General features: G+C 37.3%; 1 protein-coding gene across 1 annotated transcript; it reads left to right on the top strand.

Annotated features, from left to right (window-relative positions):
• The first annotated feature begins 281 nt into the window (after positions 1-281).
• On the top strand, positions 282-18,531 carry LOC139720375 (acid-sensing ion channel 1C-like). Its single transcript, XM_071631741.1, has 8 exons — positions 282-606; positions 6,278-6,444; positions 6,992-7,130; positions 10,337-10,527; positions 14,613-14,823; positions 15,842-16,007; positions 16,787-16,878; positions 18,326-18,531. Exons 1-8 carry the CDS (start codon positions 282-284, stop codon positions 18,529-18,531), a joined length of 1,497 nt encoding a protein of 498 aa, XP_071487842.1.
• The last annotated feature ends 4,280 nt before the right edge of the window (positions 18,532-22,811 follow it).

A 22,811-nucleotide genomic window follows, 5' to 3' on the forward strand; every position in this document is an offset into this window, starting at 1 on the left:
TATCGATGACAATTCGTGTGGAATAACCCTACTTTACGTTATAGATTAGACTTCTAAATTCATGAGGAAACGAATTTTTGTTCTGTTGTGTGCAATTCCAATAACTTTATTTATCTTCCAGTGGACATCTTTTCGTGGTCAACGACTAAAGCCGTGCAGAATTTAATTTCTTCCATTTTTTTTTTTCGTTTCGCAAAACACTCTTGGGATGTCTCCGTGAAAGATATATTATCCCAAAACTCTTTATCAAAGGGACGAAAGCGCTACCAAAAGTCGAAAGTATGTCCTGCAAACCCGGGAAACTTCACATTCGACACTGGGCCGCGGAGGTGACGGACTTCCACGGCCTGAAGCATGTCGCCGGCAATTACGGCGGGGCGTTCAGACGGATCGTCTGGCTGCTTCTGTTCTTACTCGCCTTAGGTTACTGTACCTACCAGTGCGCCCTGGTCATCATCACTTACAGAAGTCACAGCCACGTCACCAAGATCGACGTCGAATACGAGACCGAAGTGTCTTTTCCTGCCATTACTGTCTGCAATTTTAACAAGTACCGCGAGTCTGCGTTCACCGAAGACGATATCAAAAATGTCGGTGTGCATTTAGGTGAGAATTCACAAAAAAAGGAAGAAAGAAAATTGTTCAACACTTGATCAGTTTTGAGCGTATTTCAGCAATCTGTTGTACATGATATTTTTATTTATGTGTGTGTTTGTGTGTGTGTTGTGACTATCTCTCTCTCTCTCTCTCTCTCTCTCTCTCTCTCTAACTACTATGTATACGTATGCTTGTTTGATAACCCTGCTGGAATTAAAAGAACTCATGTGTCTCACAGTGTGTTCACAAAGTCGACTATGTGAAACGTTTGAAGTTGACAGTGTGAAAATGATTTCACAATGTACTGTGGATTTTCACAGAGAGTTCACGGAGTAATGTTCTGTTTCACACTATGAATTGATGATTCACATTGTGTTTACATTGTTAAAAAGCTCGAATTTAACAGTGTGAAGAGATTTCACACTATGTTTACAATTTGTGAACGCTGTGTTCACAAATTTCTCATTATGTTTCACACTATGAGACACTGTGTTCTTTCCAGCCTGGAATTCTTAAACTCGATCTTTGAACTTTTCTGAAGGTTTGCTCAAGACTTGCCTGACCTAACGCTAAATCAAATTACATCCCTATCTTGTAAATTATGTTAGCGACACGACTAAATACCTTATTGCTACGATTTTGACAAACTAATATCAATCAAACGGAAATGGAACCAGATTTATGTCAATGAAGTAAATGAAAAAAAAAATGTAAGCAGCACAGATTGTGAAGTTTTTGGAAATTCGGACAATCCGTCAATAATCATGAATTCATAAAAGTTTTAATGCCGTCGTCACTGGATAAGTTGATGGTAGAAATTTTTGATGTCGTAGTATCACAGCGAGATAGAGAAAGTGAAGAGAATTTAACATGTGTTTATTTTTCCAGCCAATAAGGAAAGATCACTTAGAATACATCTTTAGATGATGCAAGGAAAATATACTCCCTCGGTATCATGACACTATGACAAAACTTTCCCATTGACACTCTTGTCCGGAGGTAACCAATGTTATATTGCTGGCTCTTCGCATAATAATTGTCTCTTTACGGCTGTGAGATATTGCACTTTATGGGTGATATCAACGCAAAAGATTGCGAAAAACTTTCCCTCAGTGTTTCCCTATCACACATGATTATCCCCAGAATGCAAGTCAGGTAGTTCATTGATCATTTTTCTTTTCTTTTTTTTTATATAAAAAAAAGAGACGAATATTATCTGCTCATGAATGACATCTAACCTAATAAAAAAAGTCACTGGTATCTCACAATACTCCATACAGTTTTAATATCATTTGCACATGTTTGTATACAATTATATACAAATGAATATATATTTTTTATCAATTTGAGATATCTAAGGTTATTGAATCTGCTGTGAACAATGAAAGTGATTAAGATGCATAAATGATGTCTTCAGAAAATATTTTTTTTTGTCATGTAAGGAGTGCAGTATAAATTAAAAAAGACTTATTTTTCTCTATTTAATGATGAACTACCTTAAAAGATTTCAAACTCTTCATATACATTTATGTTACTATGATTATTACCATTTTTACCACTGTTATCATCTATTTTTAAACAACTTTGAAAATTGGCAAACTGATGCCATTATGTAAATCCCATTGTTAACTTATCTAGCCACTTTACCGTGTATAAGTCACCGCCATTTGATGGTTATTTCACACGATAAGAAAGTAGACATTCTCATTATCTTCTTATTAATGTGTTTCCTGCACTCCTGAAGATTCTATATAGGAGACGTGACTGCAACATTAAGATTCTTAAACCAGCCAGATCGTGACAGTCTCATGCCTGTAGTTTTGGCGAAAAATTGCCGACAGTTGACAAAATTGAGAATGGGGTTACCATCGACGAATAGCAGACTTGTTGGTTTGGTCTCCCCCATCAAACTATTTTTTTTTTTTTTGGTTTTATGTTAACCCGTTCAGTACGGGACCCTGGTGACCTGTGTATTAAGTCTATGGGCAATTCAGAACTCAGTATGGAACAGGTTAAATGAGATTTGCCCAGCATAAGCATTGAAAGTACTTGCCAGTGCAAACATCATTGTAATGACAGAAGATAAAGTATAGATCATAAGGAGAAATGCAAAGCACGATGATAACCTACTTCGAACGCATGTAACAATGAAAGCGAAATAAAAAGTACTGCATAATCTTGTAATGATGAAGAGAAAATTGAAAAGGGTGTAGTAGGTCCGTTATAACAAACAATGCCGTCAGATGATTTTTAAGCACATACGTAAAGCATAATTCATTCTTTTGGAGTCTTAGGATCACATCATTCCAACAGGTATGATGTGGATCATCACAACATTTGGCACACACACACACACACACACACACACACGTCTTTGTTCAACAATTTCTTATGCACACCATACACCAGAGCATAATAACATCCACCTGCTGGGTATGGAAGCGTCTTATATACAGTGTAGTATCAGTTCTACTCAACTGCGATCAATAAAAACAAACTTCCAAGGGGGCGACAGAAATAGCTAAAATAGATTCAGAGAGGGAGGGACGGCGCGCACAACTTCGTACCTTTCTCCGTCTTCCAAGGCGTGTAAGCCGCAGCCCAGAATCAATGATCAGTTAAAAGGATTATCGATTTTTATACTTCCTTCTCTCACAGTGGGCCTATTTCCTGGCACAAAGCTGAACAAACCTGACTGCATTTTTCTCCTCGTACCCAGTATCCAATGTATCTTTCTCCATTATTCGTAGCCGCTATATCGAATGCATATTCACAACATACTTATCTACATAATATCTACATGATGTTCGGTTCAAATGCGTTAGGGCTACTTGCTGGTAAAGTAATGTCATATAAAAAACAAACAAACAAACAAACTTACTGACATAATGTCGTTAACGAGATGGAGACTGATTGACTACAAAATACGTCATAATATATGCACCATTTTAGCCATCCCCGTATAGTATGTTCTGTCCATTCATCTATCTGCCTATCTATCTATCTATCTTTCTATCGATCTATCTATCCATCTATCTACCTATATCTAGCTATTCATATATATTTTTGTTTGTTTTATCAATTTCAGCTACAATTCCAACTACTGGAATTTTAACTTTACCAGATTTCTTTTGTCAACTCAGAGCTGAAAAGTGGGTTTTGATAGCCACATGCGAATAATTATAATGATTAAATTGTCATTACAAAGTAAAATTAAGGAATTCGTTCGTAAGTATAGTTGATGAGTACCACGTTTATGAACATTGTGCAGTTTGATAATTTTTTTTTAAAAGACCTCATTTATATTCCATATCTCCTCAGCGAATATTAGCACCTTTGTAACATATAAGGCAAAAAAAGAAAAGTGTAAGGGATTCCGATGGCTGCTAATAGAGTAATAAAAAAAAGGTCACAAAAAGATAACGCAAAACATTAGATACGTATTAGAGGAACTGACGAACAATTATTCAAAGATAGTGACACGGAGCAAGTATTAGCATTTGTAATTCAGCTTGATTAGGTGATCACACGTCATCAGAAATGTATTATTTCTCAAAATTGTCTAGGTCACAGGGGCAGCATTCCTCCCTAGTCTTATGCATTCCTCCCCATCTTCTGCATTTTCTAAACTTCAGAATGTGTTTTTTTTTTTTGGCGCTTTTTTTTCTCACCATATCATTTGTTTATACATAAATATAATTTATCATATTTTGTAATGTTGACACATACATGTACTTATGTTTTTTGTGTGAAAAAAAATACATTCTGTAGTTATGTGGGATGGAAAAAATGAATGAATGAATAGATTGTTAAAATAAAATGTTATGTTAATAGTAATTGGAATGAAAATGAATGAGAACCTCAAAAGAAATGATCATATAATCTAATTATAAATTATTTCCTTTAAAGAAATTGAAACATGATCAAGATTGGGATAGTACCTAGCAGCACTTATAGGCCCCTTCCGAGTATCCTTTTTTTCTGTGCAGAAGCGTTCATATCATAACACTTCCCCCTCCCTCCCTCTCTCTCTCTCTGCTTGATGACGTCATCTGTGAGAATTACATGCCGTTTAGCCCCAGGAATTAACGATATCTCTTTCAATGATTTCCTATTGCACAAAAATAATAATGCATTGTGATCAACAGTATATAGCTACAACCCTTTTTTAACCAGTCCAGACAGTAGCAATTTATGGCGATACATTTGAGTGCTCGAACACGATGATAAATATTGTCAAGAAATAAGGATAATATTGGAAGGCCGCTGACATTACATTAGGCCAATTAGTATGCCACTAGAACCTACATCGAGCCACTGCTGCATAGATAAGCTTTTATTTCATCTTTTTATTTTCATTTTTTTTCCTGATCAATCGAGATCTTTGTCCTACTGAAAATCAAATTGGGAAAGTGGCAATTTATTGAGAAAAATGAAGCAAATATTGACTTCTCGATTAGGGCATGCATCGCTTCCCGCGGTGGCGAGCCGGGGCGTTGATAGGCGAGAGAGTTCGGATGTGGGATGATTGGTATAGTGACGCAATGGAATTATGGTAGTGTCAACACGAAACGGGCGTAATTCATGGACCTACTTATGCAAGGTGAATCAAAGCCACATTTGGAGTAACAAGTCTATTTTACGTGTCAGAGACTCGAAGCACCCCGGAACGATGCAGAATCCGGGGGGAGGGGGTGGGAATAGTGACATACAATAACTATCAAGCACTCATTCTCAATTATCGCAATATTGATCAATTTTTCTGTGTTCGCTTGACGCCCGTGTTTAAAAAAAGACAAAGATTTGAGTTTTATGACATCAGCAAAAATGAGAGAAATATAATAGGTCTCCTGCGGATGTGTACTCAGATAACTCGAATGACATATTCTTGTATATCCTTTAATCTCATGTGCAACTTATAACCAAACCAAGATATACCAACCTAGTTAAAAAATCATGCACGTCATAACATAGACAGATGCATAATCATAAGTCATTTACGAATCATTCATGTTCATTAGAGTAGACTAGATTAGATCAGATCTAATTTGATTCGATAAATTAAAATCACGGAAATAATGATTGCTGACGATGGTAACCCTTTTTTTGTTCATAATCGTTTCCAACAGTTGATTTGTTTATTTTGTTTTGCCCTTGTTGTTGTTGGTTTTTTTTATTGCCTTCTTCGGGGGTTAGATAAGGAGGTGTCTACATGGTATCATTCATTGCAATACACAGGAAAAATAGAGGTACATAGAACAGCTCATTTGCATCTTTGATGAGAAATTCCACTAAGAGACTTTCGTCATAATTAATCTATTTCTAAATCATGATAAGAATTGTGTCTTTTTAAGTGATCCTATGTCATTTTTAATTTCTTGGCCTGCTTTCAGTGGCATTGTGGAATGTGTCGTTCAACCTGGGTCAGGTCTAATTTGTATCATTCACTTAGAGTATAGTTCAAAGAAATAGTGATGATGAAAGTTTGGAAAAAACTTTCTGACGGCAGAGGGAAATCTTTGTTCTTTAGACTCGTAACTCGCAAGTTGTTGAAGTTGCAAAATTTTCACGTAGTACAATTTGAAGACAGGATGGAGTGGGGGAGGGTGCATTTCGCACATGTAGTTTTGATGTGCTAGGCTGATTCTTGTATCTTTTTCTTTTTTTTTTTTCTTTTCAGGCATCATTGACGAAGATCATGACCTGATATACCCCAATCTCTATACCGACGAGTTCCGCGATTTTCTGGACAACGTCAACTGGACGGCGGTCGAAGAAGACAGCGATTACAACATGACAGAGTTCACCACGCGAACTGGACACCAGATTGAGGACGTCGTTGTCTCGGTAGGCTATCTCTGTAATACATGTACGACAGGATTTACCGGAAACATGCATTCCTTTATTGCGTAGTATCATGAACAATAAGCAGATTGGGTACCACTATTGGATTTCCCATAGGTAAATCGAATTGGTTCAATGCTGCTCATAACACCATTGCGGATACAAATCACGCGAATATCGTTCAGTAGATAAATCTATGCAGAATACAAGTTGAAAGAATGGACAACGTTGAATAGAAAAGCGAAATATCCCCACCAACTGAAAGTCAGATATATATATATATATATATATATATATATATATATATATATATAATATATTATATATATATATATATATATATATATATATATATATATGCATATATATAACTATTATCCAGCTTCCATGCTCTAGAAAACAAAAATAAAAATCGGTGTTTATTTGAAAAGTAGGATTCCTGCGCGTACATCTAACTGACCATCGCCCTCACTTTTGTCCCTCTTTCTTTCCTTCTTCTTCTTCTTCTTCTTCTTCTCTCTTTCTCTGTCTTGCTATCTTGACACCAAAGTGTGACTGGGATGACCAGGAGTGTGAGGAGGGCGCCCTCACATCTGTGCTAACCCATCTCGGCAATTGCTTCACCTTCAACGCCCAGACGGATGAATCGGACAAGGAGAACTGGTTCGTGTCGAAGAGTGCAGGAGCAGGTATTAAAATCACACGTCCTCTCGCCATTTTTTTGTTTTTAGACTGGTGCCTTCACCAAGGTCTTTAGCCATCGCTGCTATACCTATCCGTTCGTGCAATAAACAATGATAGGATGCTGATGCTACGACGCGCCTCCTCCCTCCCTAGTTACCTCCGCCAAGAGGGGGGGGGGGGGGTTATGTTTTTGTTACCGTTGGTTTGTGTGTTTGTCCGTGTGCAAAATAACTCAAAAAGCAGTTAACAGATTGGTATGAAACTTGCAGGAAAGGTGGAGAATGACACAAGTATAAACAAACGATTATTATTATTATTATTATTATTATTCATTCGGCAATTCAATATACAATACAAGCTGACATAAAAAACAAACAGAAAATCGTATTACATAATATCAAAATTGTGGTGGTTCCAGGTGCATGCTGCTGGTTGCCAGGGGAGGAAAAGGCAAACTTAATCACCGAGGCTCGAGACCTTTCTCCCCAACCAGTGCATGCACCCAGAATCAGCTATATCAATGTAAAACAGATATACAAACATTATCAAATAATACATTATTACACAAAAATGCTCTGAATTCAAACACAAGTATGACTAAAATTATAACTGAATATAACCGATGCCCTACCCTGACCTGACCTGAAACTGGTGATTTGATATTCTTTCCAACCCCCCCCCCCAAAAAAAACAACAAAAACAAACAAACAAACAAACAAACAAACAAACAAACAAACAAATGTATCATTGTGATACCATGGCAGCACATTGCCCAAGGATGATCAAAAATATATTCTGCTCATTTTAAAACTCAACATCCCTCCCAAAATCTCTATGCAGAAACCCAACCAATGGAGTGAGCGAAACACTGGTATTTTTTTTCCCTAAGAATATGGTTGCCTTGGCAACACACTGTCTAACACCGACATGTGACAAAAGTTGCACTGTCACAGGAAAACAGCCACATAATAAATCAAACCTAAACTCAAATACTGCACATTAACTTTTGATAGTGATCCGAGAATTTTGGGGAAATTTATAAAGGATTTTTGATATTTTGGCAGGTAGGGTCAATAAACGTGGGAGTTCAGGTTGCGCGTATTTGAGGTTTGCATGCGCGCACTAAAGTGCGTGCTCTAGTTTCTGCTAGGGCGAGGCGCGCCGTGCAGCTGAGGGTTTATGACGTAACAAAGGCTTCTATACTGGGAAATCGGGTGATTTTTCAGTGGGTGAAAATCACTGATCTCTATGGAAGAGCAAGATCACGGTGGAAAGTAGCTGCTTGGCGGAGGTCTGCGCTCTCAGAGTGCTTCTCTAGTTTGTTCGTTCGTTAATTAGTTCGTTCTTTTGTTTAGTTCGTTCGTTTGTCCGTGTGCAAAATAACTCAAAAAGTGGTGAACGGATTGGAATGAAACTTGCAGGAAAGGTTGAGAATGACACAAGTAACAAACGATTAACTTTTGGTAGTAATCCGAGAATTTTTGGGAAATTTATGAAGGATTTTTGATATTTTGGCAGGTAGGGTCAATGAACTTGGGAGTTCAGGCTGCGCGTATTTGAGGTTTGCATGCGCGCACTAAGGCGCGTGCTCTAGTTTCTGCTAGGGCGAGGCGCGCTGTGCAGCTGAAGGTTTATGACGTAACAAAGGCTTCTATATTGGGAAATCGGGCGGCTTTCAGCACACAATGCAGTACGTACGGGTGGAAATCACTGATCTCTGGAAGAACAAGATCAGTGCGGGTGGGAATGGGCTGCATGCTTGGCGGAGGCACAGAACTCTTAGAGTTCTGTGGGCGGAGGTCTGCGCTCTCAGAGTGCTTCTCTAGTTGGACGATGAATTAATTTTTGGAACAGGTGTCTCGCACATGCGCAGATCATATTTGTTTAATTCTTTTTCTTCTTTTTTAAATAGGGGTATCACGGTAATAGTGTCGCAGATCTGAACTGCCTAAATGTCAATTATTATTGGAAAATTGATCATGGAAAATAGGATCCATCGGGATTCGAACCCGAGACCTCCGGATGCTAGCCCGGTGCTCTAACGACTGAGCTATAGAAAGCCCTAGTTCAGTGTTCATCCTAGAAACCCTAGATTCTCAATGCTCGGATGGTCAGAAGCTATAGCAGTGTATGTACTCATCACGTGGTTTGCGGTTGCTTTCAATTAGTATATCAGATGGTCTGATCCACTTCTTTTGTTGGGGAATTAATCTTCTTCTTCTTCTTCTTAATCTCGTATAGTGCATTCACTCGAGATCCTGCACTATACTATCTTTTGTCAACACAACAGACTTAGCAATTGGAGCAGCAAATTACATGAAAAAATCAACAAACAATTATAGAATCGAGATGAGAGGCAAATTTCCTCACTAGATGCTTTGTGCTATTCACACAACATTCACATACATGACACAGCTTTCACATGAATTGAAGTTTCCATGTCCTTGTATGTAGACCATGTCTCGAAAGGCAATTTATTGATGTTTGTATGATACCTCTGGCGTCACCTGTGCTTTTAAGTCTGTCGCAGGATGATATCGGTATTAAAATCATTCACATCTACAAGTATGTACGTGTATATCATGATTATTACGACAATGTGTAAAGGTGTATTGTATAATTTATGAGTTCATTCTGTATAGGTAGATGCCCAATTTCAAATCAGCATACAGTATATCATGATTATTATGATAATGCGTAAAGGTGTATTATATAATTCATGAGTTCATTCTGTATAGGTAGATGCCCAATTTCAAATCAGCATACAGTATATCATGATTACTACGATAATGCGTATTGTATATAATTGATGAGTGTACACCATAGGTAGATGCCCGATTTCAAATTAGCATTATAGATAACATTGATTGATAGATCACCTTATTGTCCGCGATGGAAATTCTTCGTACATTGGATATGCAACAAACATACTTAAAATACATTGCAAGTACACCCAGAGATCTTGCACAAAGCGCAAATGTAAATGTAACATTGACATACAACATCACGTACACCATAACGTAATACATTATAACCCGACTTTTACAACTAAAACAAAAACTTTTTATATCTTTCTACACAATCACTATAATAGGGTATATATACATGATTGCATTTTGTAAATAAAAATCATTAAGCGATACGTAGTGGAATCACAATAGTCATATTCGATTTCTTTGATTTTCTCTTTTTTTGGTTTTTCCCTCTTCAGCGAACGGGTTGCGTCTAGTGCTGGACCTAGAAACGCCCGAGTACACGCCTTCCAATGATCTGGACGGCGGAGCCTCTGATGCCGGTTTCCGGGTGATGCTCCACTATCCGACTGAACCTCCGTATCCGAAGGAGCTCGGTTTCTCTGTTGCCCCTGGCATGCACACGACGGTTGCCATGCGATACGAACATGTACGGGAATCCCTAGCGGTGTCTTTTGTTCAATTCAATTCAATTTAATTCAATTCAATTCAATTTGATTTAATTTAATTTGATTTAATTCAATTCAATTAAATGTTAGTTCCAATATATCACATTTTTGCCGATATAGTCACAAAAGAATATAATGCAAAAAATCTGTTCAAAATTTTTCGTTTGTACGCTCAATAATAAGGGCTTGCGAATTTGAAAGTGACGTTGTTTGTTTATTCATCTTTATGTCTTCTTCATGATGACATGAAACTGATAGCGATGTGTTGGATGCATGATTTTGTTTTTTTACCATTGATGTTTGTTGTTGTTTTTTTTAACATTGAAGTTTTGACTTGAAAATAGTGACTGTGAAATTCCTCTCGCAACATTTATTGTAAGCAAAATGTTTTTTTTTTTCTGGATTTTATTGATCAGATCGAAAAACATCGTACTTTTTCACAGGTCATATGACAAATACATTTTTGACATCACAAAACAAAAGTTTGATAGCATTCAATGACAGTAAAACTACCAGGCGTCTGATCCTTTTTTGGACTATTGTCTCTAACACACGTTAACACCAATAATTCTAGAATCGTATACACAGAAAACGAGGGGAAAAAAGAAAAAGAAAAAATAGCCTTCAGTGGAAACACTAAATATTACCAAAGACCAGACAAAACAAACCAAAGGCGCAAGAACACACACTACAATCTTTAAAAAAAAAAGAAAAGAAAAGAAAAACCAAATCAAAGGTATTATTCACCTAGCTCATTTAGGCACTCTCCGTAACTTCCTTTCTACGATAACATACTATACACCCAGCCCTGGGCTGAAGATGCGAAGTCTCCTGTCCCTTCTCCTGGCAGGGGGGGGGGGGGGGGGGCGGTATTCGACGCTGCAATCTTTGAAGTGATAATGCAGGACAGAACAATTGTTTCATAAACATAAACTACAGTGTATGCCATGACAAGAGAGAGAGAGAGAGAGGGAGAGGAGGGAGGGAGGGAATTAGAAAAAGGAGTATAAACCGCGGTGAGGAAGAAAGGACCATCAGAGCAAGGGAAAGGAAGAAGAAAGTGGGAAGGGCATTTGACTTTCTATAAAGATATAATTTGTTTTATATCCCTCATGTAAAGCTTCTTGCCATAGGATTGTACAGAGCACGAACATGGTGTAGTTTTACTAGCTAGCTACAAGCAGCTGGATGCGGTGCAATTGGTTACTAGCCAGCGGGATATAGTACTTTTGGGAATCCACGATTTGCACCCATCGTGATCGTGTGATCGATATCTACATTTCTCACTTAAGAATGTACGCAGTGCGCGTAGTAGCGATACTTTTGAGCGACAGTCCTGTGGCTTGTAGCTAGCTAGCTAGCGCTAAGAGAGCGCGCGGTGTGATGTGCGACAGCATTACAGAAATCTGTGTGGTGCGATGGCGTGGCCGCGTCGGTCGGTGTGTAACGTGTGGACGTGAGATACGTGATCAATGCATTCAGCTCAATTGACAAAGTGACTGCTTCCAGTAACGGAAGAATGATCGCAGGAGGACACCATATCAGGTACGAATTAGGAATAAACTAAAACCGATTTTGAAGATGATCTGGGTAACGAAGCCGCTTTAGGCCTACTTCTAACGTAGTCCTGGACCTCGATCTTTCGGAGTTTTGCACGCTGTAGTGTAGCTCGTGTGTAGGAATCAACAACAGCGCAGCGGTGTCGTTCGCTACGCGCTGCACGCACTGCTGCTGCACTGCTACATCCTAACGTTAGATTTATCGTTCACGAAACCTGCACACTTTTCCAAAAGGGAACCGTCATTACTCTAGTAAAATGCTCGAGAGGGATATAAAACAAATATCGACTGCTTTCTTTCGGGCCATGGTAAAACTATTTGACCTCGGTGCAAATAGTTTTACCATCTCCCTCTGCAGCAGTCGATATTTGTATACTATTTTCCTCCACTTTGCCCCATGCAAATCAAATTTATTTTTGCTTTTTGGCTATTTCTTCTTCAATCAAACTATATATATTTTTTTTACATATTGCACAAAATGTTGCCTTTGAGGACATAAACTTTGATACTTACAACTTAAAATAAATTGTTTACCTAATAATATTATGAAATTGTATGAAAAAACAAAATCGTTCCTCGGATGTATAACACCATATAACACCTTTTGACATGAAAACAATTGCAAGGAATCAATTTTACTTTTTTCCTCTTTAACCAATGATTCCCAGAATACTGACACCTTCCGACAATTAAAAAACAGATGTTCTATTGTCTCCGGTTCACTTTTACAAAAGGAACATCTTGAGTCATCTTTTCTCCCTATTCGAACAAGCCACGAATTAACGGGGATCAAATTATTCAGTATCTTATATTGCGTTATTCTTAATTTTGTCAAACTGGCAGGTAATTTGAAAAGAGATTGAACATCTTCAAGTCCAATGTCATACATAACGTCAAAACGATCAAAAACACTAGATTTTCCAGGGTTATTCAAGTGCAAATATATATTGTATAAATGCTTTGTTGTTACGTTATGTAATTCCAACCATCTACCCTGAACCCAGATTAAAGGAATAATACTCAGGGGTTTAATAAAGGGGTGATAGTTTTGACGAAGAAAAAAAGCTTCCACTCACTTGGCATCTTCTTGAAGCAATCAAGAAGAGTGAAATACTGAGTAAACTGTAAACCTTTACCCTTACAATCCTTCCAACGCAGAGGTCGGCCGTACTCATCTAACATATCAGTACCTTCAAAAAACCTTTCTCTACTATGTTTATTAAACATAGACTTCCCGTGAAACAAAATGTATTTATTATTCCAGATTATTTGATTGGGTATGCTTAATTCTCTGTTCTGAAGGAGGGACCACGTTTCTAATACCTCTAAAAACCACCGTGAAACATTAATCTTTAACTTTGAAACATCAAAGTTGCAGAAGAACAAAAATTCTCCTCCTACAGATGCTAACAAATTCAAACAAATGGATTTCCATCCTTTTGAACATGACCCAAATAACCTCTGCACCCATTTTATTTTTTGAGCTTGCATCATTGACTTTAAACAGCACATTTTCAAACCTCCCTCCTCATAATCTTTTACTAAAACATCGCGCCTTATTCTATCTGGGCCTCTCCAAATAAATTCATAAATAACTTTATTCACGTCATGTATAAAAGAATCTGGCACTGAAACTATACTTGCGATATATAGCAACTGAGATAAAGCATAAGTCTTAACAATCTGAATTTTCCCGTAGAGGGATAAATCTCTGAATCTCCACCTATGCAGTTGTGATTTAATATTCATCAAAATTCTTTGTAATTGCGCCTTCCGGTCGTGAAAAGAATACGAAATATCTATTCCTAAAACAGTGAGAACAGATACAAATTCTACATTCCTAAATTGTTGCACGTCCGTCTTAGGTGCAGTAGTAAACACCGATGGACCAATTCGCATCACTTTTGTCTTATCATAATTAATTGATAAAGACGAACAGATAGCAAAATCATCTAAAATCTTTGCAAGATTAAGAAAACATTGATCATTTGTTAAAAAAACTGTGATATCATCAGCATACATAGAAAGTTTTATTTCCTCCAGTACACTTAACTTAAGCAAAATGTTTGCTGCGTACCCAGTGCATTTCTTCTCATGTCTAAAACCCAACCAAGATTTATGAACCAATGTTAGAGTTTAAAGACTGAAGAAAAAAAAGAGTACTAAACAGAACAGATTGAAGTTGAAACGAAATGCCTTGTTCAAATTGACCTTCCTCTCATTCAGAGTAAAGATTATGTTTACAAAGCTTCCATTAAAATCAACACAAATGAAAGTAATTTCACATAATGTTTACGTTCTTCATATTCAAATTAGATGAGGCGAATATGACCTTACCTCTCGGTGGTTTTTGAGGATATGAAGTTAATCAAATTAAATCCGTAAAGCGAAGGGAAAGGAAGTTCTATCTCGGCTTTCGGGAAGTCAATCGGAAGAGTATATTGTCTTCTTGTTGGTGATGCTGATGCGTATGACGATAATAAACACATGTCTCCCTCATCGTTCAGATCACGAGCTTGGCACCGCCGTTTTCTACCTGCGAGGATGAAGGTGCCGACATCATCACCCATTTCGACCACTACTCGCTGCAGGCGTGTCGCATCGAGTGCGAGACGCAGGTGGTGCTCGCCGAGTGTGGCTGCCGCCTGCCCGAGCAACCCGGGGACGAGGAGGTGTGCGGCCCGGCGGAGACGCATGAGTGTGCGCACTCCACGCTCAGTAAGTTAAGGCTTAAAGGGGAGACCTCCTGATGATTTTTTTAGACTTTTACATCTGAACGACTATAAATTAGTTATATTGAGTACAAACTGTAATGAACGAGGTTGATGACAAGGCAGCCTCACCATAAGAATGCATGAGCTGGGACTCAAGGAAGCAGAACAAAAGAAGAAGACATGCATAGATACATAGGTGAACTTGTTAAGCAATTGGTTTTGTAACGGAATTACACTGCTATATTTCTATGTGTGAGGCTCCTCTGTCATCAACACTGTTCAGTGTAATTTCTTGAAAAATTTTCAGAGCGTTGATTTCTCTGCACAAGGACCGCAATAAATTCCACAAATTTATGCATGCAGCTGTCGATTTATGTACTACCTGATGTGAAATTATGAAAATCGTCTGGAATGCCCTTTTAAAGAAGACCCCACGATTATTTTTAGATATTTGTATTAAAAAGAAGAAGAAGAGGAAGAAAAAGAACATGTATTCAGTGATCAAATTCAGGGTGACTGAGGTGAAAATAAGAATGTTTCAAAATTAAAAAAAAAATACAATGAACGAGGATGCATGACTGGATGCTAAAAGTCCAGTAGAACGAAAGAAAAGAGCATGCATATAGGCCTACAGTCTATACAGGTGAAATTTTTAAGCGAGTGGTATCGTAATGGAATTACGTTGCTACATTCCTGGAAAATGTGAGTCTCCTATGCAATCAATCTTGTTCAATGTGATATATCATGTTTTGTGTTTTTTTTTTTACGTAGCTATATACAACATGACGTCGAATTAAAGCAATTGTCTGTTCCCCTTTAAACATGGAGCTAGGATCTGAGTTCAGTGCAAACCTAAATAAAAAAGCAAAATCCATTTAAGTTCCAATACAAAGAGAAATCGAGAAATTGTGAAAGCTAAAGGAACACATTTCACTATTTAGCATGAAACCTTGTCCCCACCCTCTCTCTCTCTCTCTCTCTCTCTCTCTACTTTTGATATGTGTTTTCTATTTGTGGTTCAGGACAATTTATAGCGGGAACGCTGGATACGGACGAAACGTGCGAGTGCAAATCGCCGTGTATATTCGAGAACTACCCGTTCACGGCAACTCAGTCCAAATTGCGCTCTTCCTTTCTGGAGAAGCTGTACAGCAATTCGTCAAACAATTTCACTACAGAATACATTGAGTAAGAGAACATTTCCTTGGAACGTTCACATATCTTTGTATAGAATGGGTCGTGATTTTCAGAGGCCACAAAAATCACAAATGTTGTTTTATGCCATACACTTTGAATGTTGTGTCATCTTAAATTGAAGATAATTGTCTGATTTTATGGTCGGAGCGGACGTCATTTATAGTGTCATATCAATTTGTAGGAAAAATAGCGAATGTTGTTTAAAACGCCATACGTGAGAATTTCTTTTTTATTAAAAGATTTAAAAAATCTTAAAGAGAAAAAAAGACGCAAACAATTGCAACTTCAAATAAACATACTATCACGGTGGGTGTCCGTGTTTCAAGCGTAAGTTCAAACATTGTATACACACATACACACACATTATGCGACACAATGTAATTAAATATCATATCAATAGGGCATGATCTTGAGTGCACATGCTGGATTATATGCACGACAAATTTAACGCATGATAGCCCATGAAGTGCATTTCTATTTCATGAGGGCCGAAGGCCAGTGCAAAGTAAACAAGATGACTTATTCCAAGTTTTTAACACGGAATTACCAGTGCAATACTAAAAAATATTATCATGACGTGCCATAGAACAAAATTAATGAATGCCAAGCATATACATAATAATTATATACCTAATTATGTATGCATGTATATCATCAATGTGTTATTGTCCATTTGTATATACTATTATGTCTGTTGTATATGAGTATTAATAGAGACATATTAAATATAAATCGAGCTTTCATCTCAATTCTTCTTTCCAACCGTTCAGCAACAACATTGCAATAATAAGTTTCTACTACGAGGCCCTTAACTACGAGACCATTGAAATGCTGCCGGAGTACACGCTCCCTACTCTTCTAGGTAAGATAACTGTTAATCGTATTTATCAGTGTGTATTTCGATATGATCATCTTAACAACAACTGTATCAAGCAACAAAAACAGGGCAATTAAACCCATCTAGGAAAGATTCCCGCTTTGAAAGATCGCTGCATACAGATACCCTTTTACCAACGGATACATGTAGGCCTACATTTATGAAGCATTTTAGGATATACGTCACAGATACATAACTATTTATCGTGAAGTCATCCCTTGACTCTCTTCGTGCTACGTTAACATTCTGTCTGTAGGTATGTGTGAAATTTGTGAACATTAATTTGACTCATAATTAAACATTTGCAGATGAAACAAAAACCCAGCATTGGTGCTTTACAATAGTTCTAAACTGTGAGTTAGAGATAGAAACAACCACTGTAAAAATTTGAATCTGTGAAATCAATGGTAAGTATTGTTGAATATACAAAATGTGAACAATAGATATAGTAAAAATATTTCCAGACTAAACTGTCCAGAGTTACGGTTTCATGAGAAAAATACAGAGTTGATATCTCCTAATATTTTAGGCTTTATCGCGAAAATTTATATGTAAAATTATAAATACAGCATGTGCATTAAATGTCATATCTTGAAAACGTTTAAAATCACTGTTCCCTAAGGTAAACAGGACCTAATCGATTTTACACGAAGTGCATATTAATACCAAAACGATTTCGTATATCAATTTGAACAATCTTTCAGAATCTTTACATGTTTGATTACTCAAAAGGTAGTGCTTAGATAGTGAAATGTCCCGGTGCTTTGGTCATTACGTCTAATGGATAAAGCAATGGTTCAAAATACAACACAATACAGACAAAAACTTGTCTTAGACAATTTTTTTATTAATTTTGCAGTTGTATGAAAAATAATGACAAGTTTTATCCATTATCAAGAAAGGAACACCAACGAAGTATAAGTAAGGCCTTACGTTCTGAAGGAAAATTATGACATCTTTTCAACATCCACATTCTTGGAATAATCTAAAGTCATCTACCTCTTGCATAATTCAATTTGGGTCTAGCGACTCTCAAACAGCCAGATTGACTGAAGATTATCCCTTATGCATACTTTTATATTTTGGTATACAACCACAATAGACTTTCAAAACGAAGCTGTCTTGTTACGCCAAAGTTAGCGGCCAACCTGAACCTTCTGTGATTGATCAAGTTGGTAAATGCAATTGGAAAATGTTAGCACTTCAGTAAATTGGAGAACCTTTTTGTTGTTGTTGTTGTTGTTGTTGTTGTAGTTGCTTTTTTGTTTCAGGGTTTGAAACTTGAGAGAATACACTTTTGAATTTGATCTTGTTTCTTTCTTCCGGTACCTTGTACACTTTAGTCACTGATGATTGCTATAGCATCAAAAATCGTATGTCCTGAATATGATACCGTTTGCTAACACTGTCTTGTGTGTTCTGTTTAAAACAGCCGTGATTGGCGGCAACATGGGCTTGTTTCTCGGAGCGAGCGCACTGACGGTGGTCCAATTCGGCGAGTACATCGTCGACGAGATTAGCGGCTGGTGCGTGTGCGGGAAGAAGAAAAACAACGCGAAAGTCAACGGCGAAACCGCAAAAGTCGAGCCGGTACAAACCGTCAGCGCCAAGGACGCGTGGAGTGACGGAAACGTCTGAGCGATCGTCTGCAAGGTTTTTTTTTGATCTTCTTGCAGCCAATGTGTATTGTTTGATCTTTTTCTGGAATGTACCCTACCGTGTGGACCATCATGTTTGTTATAAGCCACTTAATCAGCGTCTGGTTTGCAAGAGAAATATTCTTAGAAGCCAAAGATGGACGAAATCTTCGTTTGATGTGAACAAACAATCAAAATAAAGCATTCCATAAGTTATATCATCAGACGGGATGTTCATTGTGAGATCATGGACTTGTATAATATGACTGTGTACTCGGTGGTATGGTTTGAGTAGTAATAACGTGCATACATAATTATACAAGTTTGAATAAATGTCCCTGTAACTAGCTGCAAAAGAATTGATCAGTACTCCTTGTCCCTCGTCACATCACGATTTATTTCCTCTAAACCAGTTGCAATTGGTATTCAGATGTCCCAGAGAATCTAGTTCGGATCTAGCTATCTCCCCGTAGACATTAAATCGGTGGAATGATGTTGCAGTAATGCATGAATAACGTTTAAATGATAACCTGGAGGTGTGTGCGTGTGGACGGGGATATGGCACAGACGGTATGCATATTACCTTCACGATGTATGTGAAGCACTTGAATTGACATGCTGAAGAGTATTTTGCATTTATTCTATTTGTTATTATTAATTTTTATCTCAGAAATCTGATATTATTTCGGTAAATCCTGCTTACTGATGCCAGGAATTCGCCGTGATGTATCTTAAAAGTGTCCAGTGTGCAAATGCTCTATAAGTTCTGTAAGCACAAGTGAAAAAACAATCAGGAAATCGATCTTTCGTGCTACCTTTTTTTTTTGGGGGGGGGGGGTGTACGTTGATTTTAATTCAGCATCCTTCAACCGCGTTCATTTTGTCATAATTGCTGTCGTATAATCATGTGACATTTGATAATAAATTGAATTTTCCAGTTCATAAACCACGTAACATTAATTGTAAACAATTTGACACGCATCAATCTAAGCTTCCAGGGTACAGTGTCGATAAAATGAACATCTATTATGTCTGTTATGTGATGGAATATGTGTCCGAAAGACGTATACACATTGTACTCGTCGACTCCGGATCAAATTATGCAATTGGTAATAATGACTTCATTTTTGCTCATTTCTGCATAGGGGGAGAAGATATCTCTTTACAATATGCTATCAAAAGTCACCTAGGCTCGTAGCTTATAAAATCGGCTGAACAGTGATCATTTTCCATACATAAATGACTTCTCTACAAAGTTATATATACCTCAACGCCAGCATGCATTCTCGACAGACTTTCAAACACAGGCAAATTTAGCCAACTGATTGTCTAAAAACCCTATACCGTTTGTTTGTTTTTTCTGCACGTTTATATACAAGTATTCATTCATATTATGTGCATAATGTCTATAAAAGTATTGTAAATACAATTTGAACCATTCGAGGAAATAATGTTTGTCATCATCATCATCATCATCATTCTGGTCTTCTATCTGTTCTCCGTTTCTTTTTCACAAACACTGATTACTCGGGGCTTACAGACAAACAAGCTAGCTTTCATGTAGGTCCCGTCATACTTCTCTTTGATCAACCCCATTTCGATTTCGATTTTGACCAGTTATCATTACATGTAATTACTGTGTTATCACCATGTATATTGTTTGTTTTCTGCACATTGTTCACAAGGTAAAAGAACTTGTCTGGTTTCTGTTGTAATGTTCATAAATGAGAAGTATGAAAATAAAATGAATTGAAAAATTGAATTGTTTTTGTCCGTTTTGGTCGTTTCCGTCCTTATGTCCTAGCGAAATCCAATCTCTTCTATCTTATCCAATCGACACAGTTATTCATGGTAACAGCTTAGCATGTACCGTAAAGCTTAAATGGAATAGTAATGGTGGAGGTGAGGATTGGAATTTTCACTTTTTGCGAGGTACCAAGAAATCACTTATGAAAAAGCACAGAGCATACCATTCTAAGAGGGATTCAAAGTTTATAGATGAAAAATCGATTTTCGAATGGCTAAGGCATCCAAAAACAGAGTAAAACAAAGCGATCGTAATGATAGGTGGGTCCCATCTTATATCAGGAACGCTCTTTCACATTTTTATAAGAGGTTTCTCATTATCTCATCGAAAACAAAATATTAGAAACCTTAAATTAGGTCTCAACTGAAATTATAACATTCCTTAAAGCATACCAAGAGGTTCAAACCATCATAAGACAAATGCAAAGATAAGATATACAAAACAGTATTAAAATCAGAACTGACTCTAAATTACAACAGAATAATGGATCACAATCGACCAATCCAATACACTAAAGATTTCACTTGATATTCATCTGGTGATCGACAAGTAATTTAAGCATTCAATTTGTTGATTGGCGAATCCCTTCTAAATCCCCTCGATAAACATGCCTGATAGATTGTAACAGATTATTTGTTAGGTTTCATTCTATGGCTGAAGAAAATTTCACAGGCGTAAAATGATGCAAGGATCTGACTATCATCACATGATTATGGGATATTCTGACCCATTCCTTGCCATTCCACATCAGTTTGGTTACAGGGGTATGAATTCAATCGGCTAGTGGTGTCAAACGGCTAAGTTCTAAGTCAAAGTCCTTATGACGATGAGGAAAAGAAATCTTTATCATCCTAATTACGATCAATACATGAATCATAACATCACAACATTTAAAAAGCGAACCTATTTTGTCATTTTCTAAAGAGTACTCTCGAACTGACGGCAGTGTGAGCATACTAATAATTAAGATTGCGACGATTCTTATAAAGTTACCCTTAACTGGTCAGTATATATGACTAAACAAAAGTGAGAAAATAAATGAAGAAAGGATTTTGTGATTTTTTTTCTTATATTCCATATGGGGTTTATGCTTGAATTGGTATATATACGTATATGGTAATCGTCTAAATCAATCCATTAATTAGGGATTTTTAAAAATTTTTTTAGGCCTTACTATTATGACAAGCATATTAATAATAAAATGTAAGGGACAGTGGAATTTGTGCATTGTCGACATTTAGGAGCCGATTGACTCAAGATCAAAATTTGTCAATTTTTTTTTCGAAATCTTCTTCTTCTTCTTCTGTTGTATGAAGTCTCCTGAATACTTTTTTAGATCAATGTACTGCTGTAAAGCTGCTATACATCGTATCTCAAAGCTGCCGTCACACACAAAAAAAAAATCTGAGGCAAATGATTTGCGTGAGTTTTCAGGTTTGTCCGTGAGGCGACACACTTTTTCCAATTATTGCGTCTTTTCACTCACGCTTACTGAGTCACTTGACTCAGTAGTGAAACAGCTGAGTCAAACAGCTGAGTCAAATGACTCATTTGCGTGAGTCTTAAGTTTGTCCGTGTGGTGACACACTTTTGCCAAATATTGAGTCTTTTTACTCAGTAAAGTCACTAAATGAGTCAAGTGACTCAGTATGCTGAGTCAAGTGACTCACTGTGTGATAATCGAAACGCAAAATGATCGAAACGTCTCTTGTTCAGCATACTGATCCAGTCGCTGACCTACGCATGCAGCACGACCGTAGACGGAGTAGGGAATCAGATCCTATATCTTGTGGTAGCCTATCCCTAAAGCCAGGCTGACACTTGTACGACTTTTGGCCACGATTTTGTCGTGGCAAGTCGTGACCAACATTTTGAACAATTCAAAATTCTCGTCCCGACATGGCACGCAGGTCACGACGGGTCTACGCACACTTCATGCCAGTTTACGACTAGTTTGCGCACTGGCACGACTCGAGTCGTGACAATGCGTGCCACAGAATCGTGCAAGTGTCAGCCTGGCTTTACCTATTCCTAACCTACTCTTAACTTATTCCTAATACCTAACTACACATCACGAGACAATGCTTCTAATATATACTCATGTCGTAAAATTGTATTCATGTATGTGGTTACTGTTTTGAAATAGATTTTCTATTCATTTATTCAAGACTTATCTTCTGATAACAGAGCTGAATATTTCATAAATTATATGAAATTATAAATATTTGAAAATTATGCAAATTACCATCCGCGACAAAATCAGAAATACATTTCAGAAATTATTTTCTGAATAACAGTTAATTCTTTTGCTTGAAGTTATTACATGATAGATTATAATCGTCTCATTGGACTCACATGTCTCATTTATAACAGTTACTGAGTCAAATAGAGATGATGCAATATGAGTCATCGATTTCGTGACTCATTATTGTAATTCGGTGTGCGTCATTTTACTCGTTAGATTCGGTAAAACG

Source organism: Diadema antillarum, unplaced genomic scaffold, assembly GCF_040938485.1.
Source record: "Diadema antillarum isolate AM-2024a unplaced genomic scaffold, OU_Dant_1.0 scf00000127, whole genome shotgun sequence".
Classification (NCBI taxonomy): Eukaryota; Metazoa; Echinodermata; class Echinoidea; order Diadematoida; family Diadematidae; genus Diadema; species Diadema antillarum.